Source organism: Eptesicus fuscus, chromosome 5 (assembly GCF_027574615.1).
Source record: "Eptesicus fuscus isolate TK198812 chromosome 5, DD_ASM_mEF_20220401, whole genome shotgun sequence".
In the NCBI taxonomy this organism is placed as follows: Eukaryota; Metazoa; Chordata; class Mammalia; order Chiroptera; family Vespertilionidae; genus Eptesicus; species Eptesicus fuscus.
This window is the reverse complement of record NC_072477.1, coordinates 74,650,590-74,672,572: the sequence shown is the minus strand read 5'-3', so window position 1 is coordinate 74,672,572 and position 21,983 is coordinate 74,650,590. Positions and strand designations below refer to the sequence as shown.

General features: G+C 45.1%; 2 protein-coding genes and 1 non-coding gene across 3 annotated transcripts; all 3 read left to right on the top strand.

The window, feature by feature from the left end:
- The first annotated feature begins 641 nt into the window (after positions 1-641).
- On the top strand, positions 642-713 carry TRNAP-AGG (transfer RNA proline (anticodon AGG)). Its single transcript has one exon. It is a non-coding gene; the product is annotated as a tRNA-Pro (tRNA).
- Positions 714-10,766: 10,053 nt separating this feature from the next.
- On the top strand, positions 10,767-11,984 carry RNASE12 (ribonuclease A family member 12 (inactive)). The gene is made up of 2 exons (XM_008160505.3): positions 10,767-10,837; positions 11,311-11,984. Exons 1-2 carry the CDS (start codon positions 10,804-10,806, stop codon positions 11,784-11,786), a joined length of 510 nt encoding a protein of 169 aa, XP_008158727.2. The 5' UTR covers positions 10,767-10,803; the 3' UTR covers positions 11,787-11,984.
- Positions 11,985-16,645: 4,661 nt separating this feature from the next.
- Positions 16,646-17,239, top strand: RNASE11 (ribonuclease A family member 11 (inactive)). The gene has a single exon (XM_008160504.1). It carries the CDS (start codon positions 16,646-16,648, stop codon positions 17,237-17,239), a length of 594 nt encoding a protein of 197 aa, XP_008158726.1.
- Positions 17,240-21,983: the final 4,744 nt, after the last annotated feature.

Below are 21,983 nucleotides of genomic sequence, written 5' to 3'. Positions count from 1 at the left end.
ATGGCCTCCGAGGGACAGAGCAGCCTTTGTGGGCCAGGCACAAGCCGGTCCCTCGGGAGAATCGGGGACTTCTGCTTCCGCCGGTTTTCCAGGGAGGAAACCACGAGGCAAGTGCTTTTTCTACGCGAAGGATGCTGAGTCTGGGGTCTTCTCGGAGGAGACGGGGAAAGTTTCCGGGAGGTGAGAATCTAAGCAGACCTGACCGAGCCCAAAAACTGGTCAGTCTTCTGCCGAGGCCGGAAGAAGCCTCCTTACCCGCCCCGGCTCTTCTGCCCCCCAAAGGCAAAGCCGTCCAGGAGACGCCCTCCCGGGAAGGCGCGCGCTCTTCCCTCCCCACGGCCAAGGAATCAGCCCGCAGCTCGAGACTATCCCTGATTCGACCGCCTCCCACCATTCCGGCAGCATCTTTGGCCCATTTGGAAGCGCAAACATACAGCGAAATTATTCTCGTTGATCCTGAAATATTTTTCCCAAAATGATCTGTACTAATAAGGGTATCTTTTCTACATTTGAGTAAAAAAAATGCAGTGATTTGTTTGTCCACTAGGTGGCACCATATGCTCATAGCTACTAAAAAAAGACTGTATAGACGTGGCGAAAACTTTTTACTAAAGTTTCAAACTTAAACTACTCTTATATCTGGCTCGTTGGTCTAGGGGTATGATTCTCGCTTAGGGTGCGAGAGGTCCCGGGTTCAAATCCCGGACGAGCCCTGTTTTCCACTCAATTTGTCTTCTCACTCCAATGACATGTCATGTTTGTTGGTGTTCAACCCCACCATACTAACTAAACAAGCACGTTTTGTACCTAATATTACAACATTTTATACTCCACCATTTCAGATTTATAAGCTTAACTCTTAGGCAAATGCTCTTTGTATTATTAAATCACCAAGGTAAGTACCAGACGTTATTACGTGTAGTTTATATAGTATTTATTCTACAAAATTATTACTTCTAAAATTAACCATCATTTCTCTTCTGCATGTTTTTCTTATCCAGGAATTGTTCGTTCAGGACTTAAGGAGGCATATTTTATATCAATAGTTTCTCATAACCATCAACTGAAAGTTTCTTCCGACTGGACATAAAGCAAGGCACCAAGTAAGTTCTCAGAAGCTTTAAATTGGGCGTCAGTGCCACTGGCTCCTTTGCAGACTTGCTTACGCACAGCGGCTCAAGTGCCAACTTGCTTCAGGCTTTTATGACTCTGAGCAAATTCTGAACCGATGGTGTTTGGGGGTCACATTGTAGGGTTGCATATAACAGCCATTCTTTTAGAGCCTGTAAAATCATTGATTTAGTAAGCTGATGAACAAAGTCCACAATAGGGAGACAGAGAGGAAAAGGAAAACTAAGGTTAGGGAGGGACCTATATAACCAACAGGACTTCATCAACCTCACTTGACCAAGTTTTGTGATGAGGATCGCTGTGAATAAGAACCCTGAGGAAACCTTGTTGGCATGTGGGCAGGATGCCTGGAGGATGATGGGGAACAGGGGTGAGAACCTCTGCTGGTCGCAAATATGCCACTGTGCTCCCAGGAGCTACCGGTGGAAACTGACCCCTTGTGGACAAACCAGGTACCATCATGGGTCTTATTTTTAGGGCAGTGATGGGCAACTTTTTGAGCTTGGTGTGTCAAACTTCGCCAAAAAACTGAGCATAACTCGGGTAGTGTGTCACTTTGAGGAAAAAACTAACTCCAAGAGTCTAGTCACAAATGTTTCATCCTCAGGAGCAGCAAATGTTTCATCCTCAGCATGCGGCTGCGTGTCATCAGAAATGGCTACGCGTCAGTGCTGACACGCGTGTCATAGATTCGCTGTCACTGTAATTTAGGGTCTCAGTAAAGGACTTGGGATTACAAATTTGTTTCTAGGGACGCCACTGTTTGCTGATCGTTCTATGTACATGATATGGATGCAGAACTTAGAGGAGAGAGCTGTTTTATTATTCAGGGAGATGTTGTTCATGAATTAGGCTGGACCTCTTAAGTTAGATGGCATCCCATGGAGTGGAAAGCGGAAAGCAGGGAGCACCCACTAGCAAAACTTGTGAGTTGGTTTTTGTCAGCTGAAGTCAGCGGATCAGAGGGACAGTCATAGATTTAAGACTCTGAGTGGTAATTAGTGGTAAATCAACATTTTTCTTTTATATCATTGATCTTTCTGATGTGGACGAAAGGGGCCACATGCTAACCTGACAAGCTCAGGGAAGGCCTGCATGGCGGTCTTGCAAACTCAGAGATCTAAAGTAACCACAAAGGATGGTCTGAAATGAAACTTTAACTAAAAGCAATTATGATGGGTAGTTACATCCTAGGCCGGAATCTTCAAGGTCAACCTTTATCTTTTTTTTTTGTTTTGTTTTCAGAGAAGAAGGGGGAGGGAGAGAGAGAGAGATAGAAACATCAATGATGAGAGAGAATCATTGATTGGCTGCCTCCTGCACGCTCCCCACTGGGGCTCAAGCCAGCAACCTGGGCATGTGACTTTGACTGGAATTGAACTCAGGACCCCCCCTCCCAGTACGCAGGCCAACACTCTACCCACTGAGCCAAACCAGCTTGGGCTCAACCTTTATCTTAACTGAGCCTATCTGTCTTGTTGCATCTAAGATAACATACCCTCTGAAATGTCTGGATAACTTTTAACTTCCCTTTTTCCAGACCCCTTGGGGCACAACTTAATGTGCCTGGCTCCAGGACAGATACCACAAATTCCTTCATTGTTATGTTAATTGTTCCTGCACCCACCTAAGTATGCTCCCACCTAATTGTTCCTGCACCCACCTATCATTTTACTTTTTATCCAATTCCAGGGGTTTCTCCCTCCACCCCCCCTTTGCTTTCTCCTGCCTCTCTGGTCTAGCACCAACGGATTTCATGTAACCCTTCCTTTGATTACAATGTATAAATGCAGATATAACCCGCCATTCTCCAGAGCATTATCTTAGTTCGTTGAGGTTCTGCTTCCTGGCATATGTTGACAGTTTGGCTCAAATAAACTCACACAAATTCTTTACAGGTTTCAATGTTGTTGTTTTTTTCACATTAACACTGATCTCATGTCCATATGGTGCTACAAGGTCCCACCAAAGTAACCCTCAAAAAGAAATTTTGAGTTTTACAGAGAATAGCTCTTTGATACTATGGTTAAAGAGCAAAATGTAGTTCTTTTAGATTATTCATTTATGCGTTAGCCCATTAAATTAATATTTACTGAATAGTTATTGGGCAAATATTTGTTGAACCTCTGTTATGTTCCAGGCACTGTGCTTGGAACAGAGATTACTGTGGGAATCAGGCAGATGTGTTTTCTGCCCTCATGAAGCGATCAGATAATTTTTTGAAAACAAGAAATACAGTGCATTTATTATGCTAGTGATAGGGCCACGAAGGAAAAGCACCGTGTGATGCAAGCAAAACGCCCCCTGGGGGTCCTGGGAAGGCTTGTCTAAGGAAGGAGGAGACACAGGATCTGACCAGGTAGAATGAAGAGGGGTGCACGGAGTGTGAAGCATCCCACAATGAGAGAACTAAATGTTCAACACCTTGAGCTGGAAAGAAGCCTGATGAGCTCAGGGAACTGGAAAGAGCGGTGTGTTGTGGAGCAGGAGTAGGTTTACTTGTTCGTATGGAAATAGACCTGCAGATTATGATTATTACAGTAGCTTTATTAACTGTGTTTCGCGTACTCACAACTGTAACCCTACTTTTGCCCCCCTATGGAGGGAGGGGAGAAGAATGGTTTGGGATGAGGCTATCTATGCAAGCCTGGCCGGCGGAGGTAGGGGCTGGAGTCGTTATTTTAAGACTTACGAAAAGCCAGGGGCCCATTTTAGGTGGAGATTGGGGTGGACAGTGCAGGCACAGAACTAGATTTGTGTTCTAAAAAGATTACTGTGTTACAGTACGGTTGACAAAAAAGCGCCCTTTCGACTTTCTAATAAGCCACCCCAGAGCCCTGCACCTTGGAATGTTCTGGCTGGGTGCATTTTGTCAACTCTCAGTTGTTACTTGTTTTCACCTCATGCCTTCCACCAACTCCGCCAGCTCCCAGCCACTGGTACAGGAGGCCAGGGAGGCCCATGGAGTGAGGTCAGGGTCACAGAGCTGGTCAGTGGCTGGGTCACTGAAGAGAGGCTTTCACAACTGCTAGCCCGCTCACTGTTCATTCTGCTCGAGCTGGGCCCTTCTGAGAACAGGGAGGGTTTCTTTTGTTTTGTTTTTTTTTTTTGCTTTTTTAAATATATTTAATTGATTTTTTAACAGAGAGGAAGGGAGAGGGATAGAGAGTTAGAAACATCCATCAACTGCCTCCTGCACACCCCCTACTGGGGATGTGCCCGAAACCAAGGTACATGCCCTTGACCAGAATTGAACCTGGGACTTTTCAGTCCGCAGGCTGACGCCTTATCCACTGAGCCAAACTGGTTTCGGCGTTTTGTTTTGTTTTGTTTGTTTTGTTTTTGTTTTGTTTTGTTTTTGTTTTTAATGCATCTGGGTTCTCTAGGGCCTCTGTGATTATTTGAGGTCAGGACAATCATTTCTCTTCTTTCAAGGGATCTATCTGATTTTCAGAGAAGCTGGAACTGGCCCAGCAAGGAAAACAGAGCCTGGGAGTGTCCTTGGAGGGGCTGCATGGAAGGATGGGTAATGGTCCTTCTAAAGGGGATTCAAAGGCGCCTGTTTGGGGCCCAGCCTGGGAACACACAGGAGAAGCCAGGTCTGCTCTGATCAAAGCATTCTCAGAAGCGGAAAGCTGAAAAGACAGGGCCCTCCCAAGCGGCTGTTCCCCCCGCTGGCCTCCCCTGGGCTATTACCTGGAGGCAGTCCTTTCAGGGATACAAGTTACAAAAAAAAAGGAATGGCTTGGTTTGCCCCCGAGGGAGAACAGGGCCTCCTGTTCTCAGCCTGGGGCTGGAACGGCAAGGCTGGGGTAGAGAGCCCCTCTCCTGATTCCGAACTTGTTCTGCCCAAATCAGAAGCAGCTTGTTCTTGGACATACCCAAGCTCCAGTCTGTCCACCTCAGGCGGACAGAGACAGGCGACGTCGTGGGAGGGCAGTTGGAAGAGTGCCCAGGTTATTGCAGGAACCTTGCCGTCCATAGCTTGTTTAGCAAACCGCTCTGCTGTTGCCAACAAATCCCTCCACGTAGGCGTGCTTCATGCCCTTTTGTTTTTCCCCAGGAGCAGGTGTCCTTGATTTAGGGAGGTGTCCCCTTGACCAGAATGCCAATTCCTTAGCCTATTTCACAGGGCCACTCTGCCATACGCCTGTATCAGAGCCCCAGTTCCCACTTTTGGGCCTGGTACCAGGATCCATTTCCCCATTGCTCATCACCCTGACTCCCGGCAGGGAGGTAGAGTGGACAGCCCTACTTTCCCAGTGTGTGTGTGTGAGGGGAGGTGGGGGCTGGTGGGGGATGGTAGAAGTGGTCGCCAGAGAATTGTCATCTTAAGGGACTAGCCAGTGGGGTCACTTTGATCGCGCTCAGAACCTTAGTTTGTGTCAGCAGGAAGGGACTCCTAGATAGTCCGATTCTTCCTTTATTCTTTTCTGCCACCTCCATTGTAGAGACGAAGAACCTGGGACTCCGAGAAGTGCCATGGCTTTGTAAGATCAGACAACTAGTTGGTGGCGGGAGAGAACAAGACCTGAAGTCCTTTGTCCGGTCATCCACTCCACAGGCACTTTGGTTCTGTGAAGCACGAGGCGGTGCCCTGGAGAAAACGGGCACATGCTCTGGTCTCCCGGAGCACCCACACGCGTGGAGAAAGCCAATCGGACTCTTTTCCTCCCACCGAGTAACTGTTCACACCAAGTCATGGGCGCGAAGCAGGGAGGAGGGCTTCTGATGGAATTTCAAAGAGGAGATGGAAGTGGTTAATTTAAAGAAGGATTCCTGGAGGGGTTGGTAAAGTCTCATGCCCTTTGCCCTGACTTAGGGATATTTCTTGACACCTGGGCTTGCCTGAGAGTTTGTGGGAACCAGCAGAGATTTCCTCATGGGCAAGGCCCACTTCCAAGGTTAGAAAGAAACTTAGGAGATGGTCTGACTGTTCTCCACAGCAGAGTAGTAACTGAAAATAGTTTGGGAGGGCTCCTTAGTGAAAATGAACAGGGAAGGGGAAAAGATTCCAACTCAGAAGTACTAGAGCACTTCCAACCTTTTGGTCTTAAGACGGGGGCTAACAGTTGGCATCTGGGTGATAGAGAAGCAGGAAGAAAGGGTTAGAGAATGGAGGGAAGAGGAGAGTGTCTTCCGCTTTAAAAGACCTTCCTGAGCCCTGACCGGTTTGGCTCAGTGGATAGAGCATCAGCCTGCGGACTGAAAGGTCCCAGGTTTGATTCCACATCCCCAATAGTGGGAGTGCAGGAGGCAGCTGACTGATGTTTCTAACTCTCTATCCCTCTCCTTTCCTCTCTGTAAAAAATAAAAAATCAATAAAATACATATTTTTTAAATAAATAAAATAAAATAAAAGACCTCCCTGAATCCATGGTGTTCTAGCTTTGCTTTGTCACTGCCAGTCATCCCTGCCTGGGCCCTGCTCCCAACCCATAGACAAATTCTCACTTCTCCTCCCACTGCCTGGCCCTGGAAATTCTCTTTCTGGTGGAACCCAAATCACTCCCCTCATCTCCAGGATCCCCTATGAACTGGTTTCCAGAATTGCTAAAAGAACACGGATAATTAAAGACTAGAACTAGGAAAGACCAGTCCTTCCGCGTCCAGTGAATGGTGTGTTTGGGAGGAAAGTCCTTTCTGTATGCATTGGGGCGGGGGGGGGGGGGGGAAAGGGGGACAGAGGAGAAAGGGGGGGCGGTGAGACACTCTGAGGAGCTGCTTTAGTCACATGACGTGGGGCAAGTGCCTACCCTTTACCCTGTGGAAGCTCTGAAGCTGGACAGTCATTCACATGCAGGGTTCCATGCAGGGTACTGAGTGTTCCGTATATTAATGAAAAAGTCAGTTTCATTGTGGGCTGGGTGTAGCTCTTTAGAAATTACTGTGCTGTTTACCAATTCAGGACTCATCTATAGTTTATAATCCCCAGAGGTGGGCTACTCATTACAAGTGCAGATTCCAGGGCCTCGCCCCAGAGTCTGATTTCTTGCCCCAGGTCTTCTGGGGTAAGGCTCAGGTTTCTGTATTTTTAAAAAATATATATTTTATTGATTTTTTTTTTTTACAGATAGGAGGGGAGAGGGATAGAGAGTCAGAAACATCGATGGGAGAGAAACATTGATCAGCTGCCTTCTGCACCCCTCCTACTGGTGATGTGCCCGCAACCAAGGTACATGCCCTTGACCAGAATCAGACCTGGGACCCTTCAGTCCGCAGGCCGACGCTCTATCCACTGAGTCAAACTGACTAGGGCTGTATTTTTAACTAATAGCTAAAGACTGATGTATTTAACTTAGAAAACTTTTTTTTTTTTTTTTTTTAATCTGTGGGAGCCAGGCAGTGGCAGACTAAGGAGTCATTGAGGGCTGGTGGTGAGGTCATTAGGCCTCCCGAGCATGCTCTGCAACCTCCTTCATTCCCATTCTTCGATAAGGGCAATTCCTGCCTCCTCAGTTGTGGGGAAAGCCCTCAGAAAGTGCATCTTCAAGAAGAGTGCCCCTCGCCCCGGCTGGGTAGCTCAGGTGGTTAGAGTGTCGCCCCAATACACCAAGGTTGGGGGTTCAGTCCCTAGTCAGAGCACATTCAAGAAGGAACCAATAAATGCACAAATAAGTAGAACAAAACCCCGAAGAAGAAGAGTGCCCCTCGCCCCCTCTGGGGCAGGATCACAGTCTCTTCGTGCCCAGCACTTGAGACAGAGGAGATACAAAGCCGAGGATAAGGAGGATAAGCGCACCCACGTCAGAGTAGCCAAGGGAAGGGGCCAATTCCAAAGGAAGTGCTTGTGAAGGCCCTGCTGACGGCCGCCAGGAGTAGTCAATATGCACGTCAGCGTTAACATTTCTTTTTCTCTTTGGCCATTAAACATTTTCAGAGTCTGTCATACCCCACATCCTGTGTTCAGTGTGCAGGGGAGTATCCAGACTTTGGGAGGAGCATGAAGCAGCGTCACACCATGGAGAAGCACGGATGAGAGGAAGCCAGAATGAGCGGAGGGAAAGCCTGGAGGATTCATTGTGGATAAGAGATTAAACACTTCTCAGAGAGCTCCTAAATCATGTGGGGAAAATGGCTAGAATTCTAGTAGTAATGAAGAATGGGACTTGAATTGTTGTCATGCAGATTTTAAAGGGAGAGCAATCCCCTTCCCTCCTCCCTCCCCCCCCCCCCCCAATCTAAAAACCTGAGCTATTTAGTTCCATTCCATTTTGCCTAGTTTCCTTTGTTCCCACCCAGATGCCTGATACGGTCTATGGCTCCTAGTCCCTTGCAGCATTTCGCAGACTTACATTCCACAGAGCCCTGCCCCACAGTGGTGCCCCTTCAGTGAAGTCCCACGCTCAGATCAATTTGTGAAATCCTTAGTTAAATGAAATTAGCTCAGCTTTTCAGTCGCTGGGTTCCTCAAAATTTCGTGTGTTGTGGATATTGTGACTCTCCAAGGGAAGAAATACAGTTAACAATCTTTCTCAAACATTTAATCATGCCACATTTTTTTCTTGAAGCGCACTCATGAACATTGTCCAGACCATGTTTGCCTGCAGGCAAGGAGGACAACGGCTGTACTTGTCCCCCAGAGGTCATTCTCCCCTGCTTTGTTTGTAAATGGAAAGCAGAATTCTAGCCAGGCACATGCCCACCCTACATTTCCCAGGGTCCCTTGCAGTTGGATGTAACTATGGGACCAAATTATTGCTAAGGAGATGTAAATGGAAATGATGTGTGAAACTTTGGGATGTGTCCTTAGAATGCAGCACCCTTCCCTTTCTGTGCCTTTCTTCTCCCTGCTGGCTGGAATGCAGATGTGATGGCTGGGGCTGGGGCTAGAGCTGCCATCTGGATTGTGACATGGAAGCCACAGGCTGAGACAGAAGTCAGAACCTTGAAGCACCTGGCCAGTCCCGGACTCATGAGCCCAGGCTCTTTTTCACATGAGAAACACAGTTCCATCTTCTTTAGACAACTGTTACTTTGAGTTTTCTGTCATTAGCGGCCATTTGGGAAATGTGTAACGACAATCTCTTTAGATAGGTTTCTCCTTCTACAATGAAAATGTTTCTGCAAGATGGTGTGCAAATCAAAATGTGTTGATCAGAAAATTCATCAACAGAATTAAATTTGTCAGCTTATGTCTTTGTGGCATCATTGTGCAACACATATCCAAAACAGGGCTGTTTCAATTCTGAAAGGGCACCCAGCATGAAGGTTTTTGGAAAGCAAATAATAACATCTTGGTTGTCTGTTTTCATGGTCTGGAATTATGATTTTGTTATATAGAAATAGACACATTTTTTTAATCCTTTTCCAGGATTCTCTGTCTTTCCTAGACCATTTTTTACCCCAAAATGTTTCTTCTTATCAATTAGAAACACACACACACACACACATACACACACACACACACACACACACACACACTGCCTCCTGCACACCTCCTACACCTCCTAGAGGCCCGATGCACAGATTTGTGCATGGGTGGTGTCCCTCAGCTTGGCTGGCAATCCAGGCTGATCAGGGCCAACTGGCCAGGGGGAGGGACAGCGGGAGATTAGCTGGCCAGGGGGAGGGACCCCCGGAGGTTGGCCAGCCACAGGAGGTTGGCTGTGAGAGCACACTGACTACCTCACCAGGAGGCAGCTCCTGCATTGAGTGTCTGCCCCCTGGTGGTCAGTGCGTGTCTTAGTGACTGGTCATTTGGTTGTAATGGTCACTTAGACATATTTATATGGAGAGAGAGACAGAGAGAGACAGAGAGACAGACAGAGAGAGAGAGAGAGACAGAGAGACTACATAGATGTCTCTTCAAAAAATAAATCATTTCAGGGCAAGAAGTGGTAAAATTAAGTCTGATTTTCCATTCCTATATCAAATGGCCAGGATATGATAGCAACAAAAATAATTCTATGGTCTCAATAACTTGACCTTTCACCAAGCCCTTGTACACAATTTTCCATGTAGGTTTCCAATGTATACCATATATCAGTAGTTCCCAAATTTTGCTGCATATTAGAATCACTGGAAGAATTTTAATAATCCAAAACCAGGCCACCCCAATACCAATTAAAGCAGAATGTCTCAAGGTGGCACTTAAAAATGCCCAGGTGATTATAATATTCAGCAGAGCTTGGGAACCATTGCCATATTTTCTAGGGCTTTATTAAGACTAATGTTAATGTAAGGGGATTATTCTGCCTTGTCCTGAACACCATGTGGGAATAAAACTTATTGAAACTGGAGTTCAACTGTCAAACATTGAGAAAGTGAGACTCTTATTACCCTCGTCATCTCCCATCTCCACTTGAACTGTTCAGCAATTAATTTCTTCATTAATAAAAGGGAGATAATAGCTAATTCATAGTTTGACTAAGGACTGGCTGAAATTTTGGAAAACAGACAATACTGTGTCTGGCACAGGTCAGCACTTTACTAAATGTTTTGAAAAGTCTACACTTGTTTAATGAGGACGCTTTCAGGGCCTGACTTACCCAACTCTCCCTCTGAAGGTTAAGGTCTTTTCCTTCCCAAAGGCATCCAAGCACACTCCCCTACGGGCTCCACCCTGCCTGTTCTTTCTCTTCGGCCCGCCCCATGCTCAACTAGCTCCCTACCAGTTATTGTCAGAGAACGAGACACAAAGAACTTTCTCAGATCCATGATCAGAAGGATATGTTACTTGTGAAAGCTGCAGCAAAAAGGAAAGGTAAGAGGAGCTAACAGAGCCCATTGGGATTAGCAAAAGGAGAATTGGGAAGGGGAGATTAGAAGACAGTGCTAAAAGCATGAAGAAGTGGGTGGAATGAGAGTTGAGACAATTGTGGAAAGGAAGTCGTTCAGCAATAGGAATGAAACGAGCAGGCGTGGGTACCTTTGAGTACTTCTGTCTGTTCATCTGTGTTAAGCTCTCTGACAGATTGGGGAGAACTAGAAGATCAGATACGTGCCATCAAGGAACTGACGGAAGTAAAACAAATGGGAATAATTAGAGAACACTTCAATGCCAAACTCTGAGAGTTGAAATGGTCGGAAAGGTCTTGGATCTTGCAGGCTAAGCATGATTTTAATTAGCAGAGTGAGGGAAATAAACTGTCCTAAGGGTGGGGGAGCAAAGCCAGGCGATGGGGCTGGAGGACTCTCCTTACCCTCTGCTACTTTCTGTTTCCTCTTCCTCTATAGGAATTAAAGCAACAGATGTAAAGGGACTCTTACCCCTGATGGTACTAATGGTGATCATTTTCCTGATGATTGTGTTCTGGGAAAACGAGCTGTATGAAGAAGTAGTGGCGTCAACCATAGAACACTTGCACGTGGACTACCCTCAGAGTGATATTGCTGTAAGGTACTGCAACCACATGATCATACAAAGAATCATCAAGGAACCTGACAACACCTGCAGAAAGGAACATGTCTTCATCCATGAGAGGCCTCGAAACATCAATCATGTTTGCACTTCTCCCAAGAGGATGGCTTGCCAAAACCATTCCAGCGTTTTATGCTTCCAGAGTGAGACAAAGTTCAAAATGACAGTCTGTAAGCTCATTGAAGGTACCAGATATCCTGCCTGCAGGTACCACATTTCCCCCACAGAGGGGTTTATCATAGTCGCTTGCGATGACCTGGGGCCAGTTAACTTCCAGAGATACGTTGAGTAACTTGAGACCAGCACCTGAGTCTGAGCTCCTCTCTGCTCCTCTCCCAGGGGCACTGGTGCTGGTTCTTCCTGGCGCACATCTGACTGTGGACGTGGGGTAAAGCCCGAGTGAAGTGGTAGCCACCAGTAATTCATTTATCCTTCCGGGATCGCTCAGCTGGGATCTTCTTATTCTGCTTCAATAAAAAACAAAGCTCCACCGAATTAAATCATAAACCATGCATGGGTTTCAATTTCATGTTCCTTTCCTTTGGGTCATTTGATGAGAGCCAAGAGTGAATCCTATTTCAGGACTGGGATTAGGATAAGGTGAATGAAGCACTCACTTTACATGCAAATTTTAAGGGGCACCCTCCTCCAAGTAATCCAGATAAAGAATATTTTTTTAAATCAAAATTAATGCAAAAATCCTTATGAACAAAATACCTCAATTTTAAATCAAGACCAATCTGACAGGGTTGGATTTAGGGTGAGCGAAGTACATGAGTTGTGCCCATGCAGGGTCAGGTCCTTTTATTTACATTTTTGACATTTGTTCATCAGGGATTGTTTTGAATTAAATTAATTCTTAAATGTTGCATTAAAATATCATCTTGATTACTGGGCTTTTTGGTGCCCCCTTAAATTTCGTACCTAGAGCATGTACTGCATTCATTCCACCCTAATCCTATACTTGGTTCTAAGTATAGAGGCAATTGGGGTCATCTCTTAGGGTTTTCTCTTAAAGATGGCATATACAACTCAAGCTGCAGCTGCTCCTGTTCAGCAGCTCCCTCTGTGATTGAACGAAAGGGAAAAAGAGATCAGAAGGAGCCAGAAACCATTTCCTTGGAAGACTGTGGAGAGAAATGGAGACATTGAGACTCTCAGAGCTCATTGTACCTCCTCTTGGCATCCCCAAGGGGAAACAGAAAGGACTTTGACCAGACTACTGATTCTTTTCCTCTTTTAGTTCTTACAGCTGGACTGGTTGTTTAGTTATTTCACCTTCAACTATGGGCAGAGTATCTTTAGAGTTAGAGGACAAAGGAAGAGAAGGAAGGGAATTTGATGAAGTCCTCTTCCTCTCTGAGCCTTAGTTGTCTCATCTGTAAAGTGAGAGAGCTTGAACTAGATAATCTTTGAGGTTCTTTCCAGCCTATTACACCACAATTCTATTTCTTAGTAGTATAGAAACTAGCCTTGTTGGAAGGGAGGGTTAGTACTGGGAGTAGTAAGAAGGAAGGGGTATTTGGCAGGTAAGTGCCAGGTTATGAGAAAACTAATTCTGAACTATGACATTTCAGTCCTGTAATTGAGAGCTGGGAACTCCTACAGTGAGCTAGAGTAGCCCCAGGGAGGCATGAGCTTCATAGGGTCCATTCTGTTCTGATCTTTTCAGTTGAGAGACTTCAACTATTGCATTATTTATTTGTACTTAATTAAAGGTCAGACCAAAGAAGGAGGTACACCTATGCTAGTTGTTAACTCTGTCTTTGTAAGCAACAAATTCTGATTGGTTAGATCAGAGGGGAGGAGAGTGACAGAGGTAAGTAAAGGATACTTTGCAACCTATAAGTGGGCAAGGCCCACCCACCTGGGGTGGCCCTTCCACAGTTGAGTTTCATTACCAATTTCTTTGCAGAAACCTATTGTCACCATTGTCTTTATGGACGTTTGAATGCCACCAAGGGACCAAGGCCCTCAGCATCTTCAGATGCTGAGCAGGAACAGGTGGTCCCTAGTATATGATGCAGGGTCCTGGTAGCAGCATCGTTTCCTGGGCAAAACTTTACAGTAGCTAAAATGTGTCCTTTATGGCTCATTTTAGAAAGTGGGCATATGTAATACTTTCTATGTTTTTTGTTTTGTTTTAATTCTCACCTGATGCTATCCCCCTCCTACCCCCCCATTGATATTTAGAGAGTGAAAGGGAGGGAGGAGGATAGATAGAAAGAAACATCTAATGCCAGTTAATTGTCTCCCGCTATTCCTTACCTCCTGCTCTCGCCTTACCAGGGATTGAACCTGCAACCGAGGTACATGCCCTTACTGGGAATTGAACCTGTGACCCTTCACTCTGTAGGCTGATTCTCTAACCACTGAATGGGCCCATTTCTATGTTCTGAATTCTGATTCCTTTTCCTACTCCTCTCCCTATGCTTTATTGTCCTTCCCAATGAGTTCTCTTCCTTTACTCACCTAACCTCCCTCCTAGTAATTAAAAACAAAATGTTTACAGATAAATGCATTCCCATCAAAGTGCCAGTGTGTAACTGAGACTGTCACTGGAAATTATCCTCAGAGTATTTTCAGTCAATGAATTGTGACGTTTTACACGTTTACAGTTTGGGTGTTGTTGTTTTTATTTCTTTTTATTTATTTATTGGAGGGGGGGTGTTGTTGTTTTTAATGGGCACCTAGCAGCCCAAATCAAACCCAGGTAGCTGGGATTTCTGCCCACTTGAAGTACATGTTCCAGGAAAACTGGGAATCTGCACTGTTATTCTTATTTTTCTCTTTATTGTCTGCTTTCCTATCATCACCTCACTATTGATATCGATGGCAGTTGATGTTTAGGAAACAATCTAAACCTTCTTTCAGCCTCTCCGCAACCTATACCAAGTCTATGATCAAGGTACAAACATGAATACATCCACTTAATTCTTAATAATCTATTAATAATTAATCAACCCAATTATTAAGGCATATATATTCTTGATACTGGGTCTTTGCTCTCATTTTACAAACAGGGCATTTTTAAATGAAATATAATAAAAAAAAAATACAGGTCCATGTGTACTAATGTCAAATGAGTGGTATAAGAAGTGGGTGGTCTCCCCAGTCGGTTTGGCTCAGTGGTTGAGCATTGACCTATGAAGCAAGAGGTTACCAATTAGATTTCCCTTCAGGGCACATGCCGGGGTTGTGGACTCAATCCCCACTAGGGGGCATGCAGGAGGCAGCCAAAGTGTTTCTCCCTCATGGATGTTTCTCTCTCTATCCCTGTCCCTTCTCCTCTCTCTAAAATCAATAAAAACATTAAAAAAAAAGAAATGGGTGGATGGACATAGACAATAGGGTGGTGAAGGCCTGGAACAGGGGGCAAGCGTGGGCTGGAGGGGATTCATGGAGGAAAAAAGTAGACATATGTAATACTTTCAACAATAAAGAATTATTTAATAAAAAAGAAAGAAAAGAAAAGTGAATAAGAAAAAAAAAAGAAGTGGGTGGTAAGAAGTTCAGATATATAAGTTCAGGATAAAAGTGAGAAATGAATTTGGCAAACTTAAGTAGTGAGAAAATATGTCAAAGAAAGAATGGGGTCTGAATTGGGCTTTGAAGGATCTTAAGAGGCAGAAAATAGTAGGCATTCAGAAAGGAGCAAAAATGGAGAGAGAAGGAATAAAGTGCATTCAAAGGGAGTGAGTCACACTGATTTGATGAGAGCCAGCTTGCATACCAAATAATGGGAGATGAGCCTTGAGAAGTAGGTTGGGGTTGGATCAAGTAGAGCCTTGACTAAGTGGCCTCAGGGGATTCGATTACCTCACATAGGCAATGATCCCTCACTGAATGTTTCTGAAGAAGTGTCATTACAAGTGGTGTTTTAGAAAGTAGTGTATGGAGGGGCAAGGAATGATGAGCAGGATATAAATAAGTGTGATAATGCAGGAGATACAAGTGTAAGGGAAGGAGGCTCTCAGAGATCAGAGAAGGAATAAATAACCATTCTTTCTGGGAACACATTGTGAATTTTCCAGCACTGACCTCAAGTAAAGAATTTTCTACACTAGTCAAGCCATATTATGTTGTTAACAAACATTGCTGAGAAACTAGTGTATTGTTCAGTGTTTGATTCTGTACAGAATAAAAAAAGCAGGGAGTATGTTCCAGGCTCAAGAAATTTTTAGCCTCAATAAGAGGGAGAAAAGACTAACATATATCAACCAACTTGAAAAATAAAAAAGAACTATATAAAGTGAAGTGCAATATAACCTATGCTGTAGGGATTCAAAGAAGAAAGAAAAATCACTTTGGGTTAAAATATAAATAAATAGGGAAATTTTCACAGAAGAGAAAGAGTGGTGCTGCCCAGGTCACTAGGCTCCTGACAGCCAAATGGTCACTCTGTTCAGTCCTCTGAGTGTTCTCTGCTCCACGTTGTCTCCTCCTTCGATCTCATACAATTCTTCCTACCTCCTTTCGGCCCCTCCTTCCTCAGCTAGACCCAATAGTAGAAACTCTCAGGAAACAAATACAATTTCACTTCTTACCCTGCAACAAACGGGAAGCTTTCTCTACAGGATCAGTTTTGCCAAAGGAACTGGTAAAGGCAGATATCCCATGACTGAGATTGGTGGGGAAAGAAATGGGAGAGGGAAGAATAACATTGTGGGGTGTGTTTTTTCAAGTACATGCTGGGTACTGTGTGAGGCTGTGGGAGACACAGGAACAGTGAGGAACCTGTGAGTGAGATTCTTGTGATCTATTTGAAGATTACAGACCCTACTGATGAGATTCCAGATGAGGAGAAGAGGAAGAGAAATAATGACTTGGTTCTAGGTACTATAAACATATTATCTTAAGTAATTCTCACTTTTTCTTTTTTTCATATGGGGAAACCGAGGTTAGTTTAATGAGGTAGAGTAAATTGTTAGTGGATAAGCAGGGATTTGAAGCTGGGCTTCAGACTCCACACTGATTGTCTTTTCATATCGTCATACTTCCATGAACAGATGTAGGAGTCTTAAGGTACATGGAGGGGTCAATCCTGGGAATAACTGTCATGAGAAAAAGAGAGCTAGCTCCTTAATATTCTCCTTAGTTTTATCTTTTACTTTTTATTTTCGCTGCAGAAGAGAGCACCCTAGATCTGAGATGGAGGCCTCTCTGCTGCTACTCTGCCTGAGGTTGATTCTTGTAGGATCTTCAGGAAACAAAATGGAGACAATTAAAGAAGAATTTTCAGAGGAAGAGATGCAAAATGACTTGGCAAAAAGTGACCAAGAAAAACAGACCATTGAGATATTAATGAACTTGATTCTCTTGTATAAAAATATTAGCCTTAGCATATCCAAGGATATTGTGTCTTCATTATCAACATTCAGAAGATTACATTATAGCTTCCCCAAGGGAAACAGTCCAGGTAATGACAAAGAGTGTTACAATGACATAGTGATCTGGAGAAAAGTTTCAGAAGCTAATGGGTCATGCAAGTTGAGCAATAACTTTATTCTTGGCTCCATGGAAGTGATCTGCAGGCCCCTCAAGACCCCCAGCTGCAAGCGTAGACAGAATCTTGGCATAAGCTGTTTTGAAAGCCCAGAACTGGAGATAACTATGGGCCAGCTTACTACAGGCCAACAGTTCCCCAGGTGCCAATACCACAGTGTTACCTCATTAAAGAAAATATTGTCAGTGCTAACAGGTCATTCTCTGATGAGCTGGTTAGTTAGTGGCTCTAGATTGTAAGTGTCACAGAGCTGTGAAACTATATCCTGTCTAAAGTAGAACATACTTATTGTTTATTGCCTTCTGCTATTCACATCTACCCTTTTAGCACAACAATAAGCTGATTATTTATACTAACTGGACGAAAGAAACATCAACAATTGTGGATAATATCATTAAAATGTATAACTGATCCTAGAGTGCATATACTTTCTTTTCACACACACACACACACACACACACACACACACACACACACACACTGAATTGCATCCTAGCTCAACTATAAAGCCAAGAAGCAGAGTTTACCCAACGTGACAAAATTAAGAAAACAAGGTCCAAAACCAATATAGATCACTGAAAATTAATTGTACTGACACTGAGATTATTCAGAGGAATAGTGAATGAGCACAGGGGATATTATTATTGCTGCTTCTCATCAAAGAAACGTGTGTGCTGAGGCATGCACACAAATGTGAGCCCATCTGTGCAGCCAGAGGTCTGCCTGTCCTCCCGAAGATGCCAGAGGGGAGGACCCCTTGCCTTTGCTGCTGCCCTCAATCAACAACTCCAGCTCCACATAATTCTCCTTCCTCATCCCTATCTATTTCACAGGTTGCTGCAGAGGGAAGAGATGAAATGCTTATTGAAACTTTTCCTCAAGTTTAGCCTCGATTCCCCATGGCAGAGGAATGGCAAGGCACAGAGAAATAAGGAGGCAGAGAGATGAGAAATAGAAAGTCTATGTCAAGTGCCAGGCAGAATTAATCTTCAATCTTGTTTTCTGGTGTTGTAGTGAGTTTCTTTTCATTACCAATTGTTTATTTGTAAATCTATGGTTCAACACTCTACATAAAATATGGGCAGTTTCTTAACGTGTGCCTATACTTCTGTTTTCTCACCTTACACCTTCCCTCCATCCTGAGACCACTCTTTTTTAATGACCTAATCCTATCTAATAAGGAGGGAATATGCTAATTGACCCTCATGCCATCACAAAATGGTGGCGCCCACAGCCACAAGATGGTGGCGCCCAGTCCCCTCAGCCCCACCGCATGCCTGCCTCCAGAGTCCCTCAGTCCCCTCAGCCTCCCAGTCACCCAGGGCCAGCCCAAGGCACAGGCAAGCCTCAGATGTCAGCTGCCCAGCCACCCAGGTGGCCTGAGGCACAGGTAACCAGAGCTGGCTGAGGCTTGTGCTGCCAGCGGTGGCAGCAGCAGAGGTATGATGGGGCATCACCCTCCCCTGATTACCGGGTCGCCTCCTGCCCCTGAGGGCTCCCGGACTGTGAGAGGGGGCAGACCGGGCTGAGGGACCCCCCACTCCAGTGCATGAATTTTCATGTACTGGGCCTCTAGTTTTAAATAAATGCATGTAAATTAATGTTACATCACTGTAATACTTGTACATCACTCTTTATATATCAATTTTCCTAATGTTTTCCATACTCTGGTTTCTCTTCAGATATCATAAATCTTTCTTCTTTTACTAATGTTTTCCACATTTGGTGCATAATTCTCATATTAAACCTGCAAAACTCTGACAATCAACCAACATGCAGCATGCAGGCAGATATTTTTGTATCTTTTAGCTGGGTTTTCCTTGTCAGTGTGATGACTGTTAAAACAAACATTCACTATGGGCTTTGCCAATAGGCATGAAATTAACATTCAATTTGCATTTGGCAGCCAGGGAAGAAAGTGATACAAGAAGTGTCTGAGGCCCAAAGTTCTCTTCTCTGCAGGAGGAGAACTCAGGGCCCTAAAAGGCAGATGCACTCACTGGGTTTAATTCCAGGGACAGTTCCATGGGGCAAGGCTGGTACTACCACCCACTCACCAGCCACAGGGTGGGCTCAATCCGTGGTGGAGCAGTTCAATGGGTCTCCTCTTGGTTCAAATGTTAGTAACTTCTTTCCCACTGTAGAATCCAGCCCTGGGTGATGCGCATGCCAGTCCAGAGACAATAACTGTTCAAACTCTAGGAATGTTTCTGTTAATATGCAAGAAAAAGCAAATCCAGCTTAATTCAGATCTTAGTGCAGATTTCTTCCTTCACCAGGAGAGAAGAGCAAAGACTCAGAATAGATACCTTTTTCTATGTCAGGAGCATCCTCTACAGACCAAACTTTTCCACTTCTCTGAAGGAATCAGGAGCTCTGGCACTCTATTCCAAGCCTTTGGCAGCCCGATCTCCTGGGATCTAGCCAACTCATCATACCATGAAGCCTGAAAGATGTCAAATGTAGAGGGCAACAGAGAGTCAAGCTCCTGCATGCTAGCACTTCTCACTGTTGAAGCCTGTCACCCCTTCGACATAACGTGCATCCTAAGATCCTTCATGATGATAACAGGCAGGGGATTTCCAATGTCTCTTTTCTGCTTGCAAACTATGGAGGGCTCCTTTTTGTTTCATGTAGCTTCACATGTAACTTTTCAGGCTGGCTTTTAAGGCCACTGATGCTCCATTCTCTTCCTATCTAACCTGTCCCCAGCACCTTCCCAGTCTCTGTTGTTTTGAGGCTGCTCTCTTCACAGTCCACAGAACATGTGTCCTTGTCTTCACTTCCTTTGGTGGGCTAATCTTTTTTAAAAATATATTTTTATTGATTTCAGAAAGGAATGGAGAGAGAGAGAGAGATAGAAACATCAATTATGAGAGAGAATCATTGATGAGAGAGAATCATTGATGAGAGAGAATCATTGATCAGCTGCCTCCTGCACGCCCCCGACTGAAGATTGAGCCCGCAACCCAGGCATGTGTCCTTGACCAGAATCAAACCCCCAACCCTTCAATCCACAGGCCGACACTCTACCCACTGAGCCAAATGATAGGCTGGTGGGCTGATCTTGATGCTCTTCCTCTTCCCTTTCTCATCCTATCATCTCAGCTCTTTCAATCTCACAAGCTCCACTTGACTAGAAATAGACCAAAAAGTGCTTGTTAGAAAAATAAATGAGGTATATAATGTTAGGTTTGATCAAATAATTGAATCAATACCCCCTCCCCTGGGAACTGACCTTTAGGCCACTTCACAATGGACATTCCCTTTTGCTTAGACCACATTCCACGTGCTAAGACCATTATCTTTCCCCTCAGGATCTGCCCAGAGAATTTTCCACCCAGAAAAAGCCCACCAAGAGTCCTTTAAAATCTATGACTCCCTGTCCCTGGGTCTTGGCACCATTTGGGGGCTCAGCCCATCTGGTATCCAGATGACCTAATCCTATATAATAAAGAGGTGATATGCAAATTGACCATCACTCCAACACACAAGATGGCCGCCCCCATGTGGTCAAAGATGGTTGCCCCCATGTGGACACAAGATGGCCGCCACAAGATGGCCAGCAGGGGAGGGCACTTGGGAGGGACCAGGCCTGCAAGAGAGGGCAGTTGGGGGCGATCAAGCCTGCAGGGGAGGGCAGTTGGGGGCAATCGGGCCAGCAGGCAGAAGTGGTTAGGGGCAATCAGGCAGGCAGGCAGGAGAGTGGTTGGGAGCCAGCAGTCCTGGATTGTGAGAGGGATGTCCAACTGCCCATTTAGGCCCTATCCCACCAGGGAGATCGGGCCTAAACAGGCAGTCGGACATCCCTCCAGGGGTCTCGAATTTTGTGCACCGGGCCTCTAGTAAATTAATAATCCATCACTTGTGCATTCCTCCTTCAGTGACCCTAACATATATATGTCTAATCCCTATAGCTGAGAGGAAGCATTAGAGGAGTGATAAAGGAGACCTATCCTATCTAATAAAAGGGTAATATGCAAATTAAATGTCGCTCCATCACAAAGATGGTGGCGCCCATAGCCACAAGATGGCAGCAACCAGTTCTCTCAGCCCCGCCAGAGTCCCCTAGTCCTGGGGGGGCAGCTGCTGAGAGCGGGCAGCATGAGTGGCCTAGCGGAATGCTTGCGTTGTCGCCCCAACAACGAGGCAAGCATTCTGCGCCCAGCCACGGATGGGCCTCTAGGCCACGGAAAGCCTCTGGGCAGCAGACACGAGCTGAACAAGTTGAACAAGTTGACTGTACAACAAAGCCTCTGTGGGGCAACTTGTTCATCTGGCCTCTGGCCAGGCCCCAAAGAGAGCTACTTCTTGCACAGGGCTACTAGTTTAATCATAAAGGGAATGGAAAGGAGAGTTGGGTCTAGAAACAAAGTTGGGGATGGAGTATTAACAAAGATTTGAGAAAGGGATACTGAGAGGGGTTATTTAGCATAAGAGAAGTACTCTTCTTGTCTCTAACCATTTCCTCTATTTTCCCAACAGAAAGTGCACTCAATTTCTTTATCAACAATTCTGAAATGAAATAAGTCCCTGGCCTCAAGTCCAGGGATGGTGCTGAAGTAAGGAGAGAGCCTTTGCAATGTCATAGGTAAATCTTCATCTGTTTTACTGACTCAATCTGTCTCCCCCAAAACAGTCATTTCATATCACTGGGTATCAATTTCCTTATCTATACAATGCGGAGGTTGGAGTAGATGTGGGTTCTCTGAGAGATGTGGGTAGACATTAGGATCACTGCAGGGAAGCTTGCAGGTTGCCCACCCAGCCCACCCTCTTTGCTCTCAAGACAAAGAGGTACAGAATGCACAAGGCTGCCCAGCCAGACTGGCTGCCCCGACTGCCCCGTCGTTTCCCAGGCTCCTGGAATAGAAGTGATATGTGCTAGTTCTAGGTCCAGGTCATATGACATTGGACTGGCCTCTTCTATGACTTTTTTTTCCTTTCCAACAGCTAGCTCCCAAAAATGGGCATGTGCTTGAC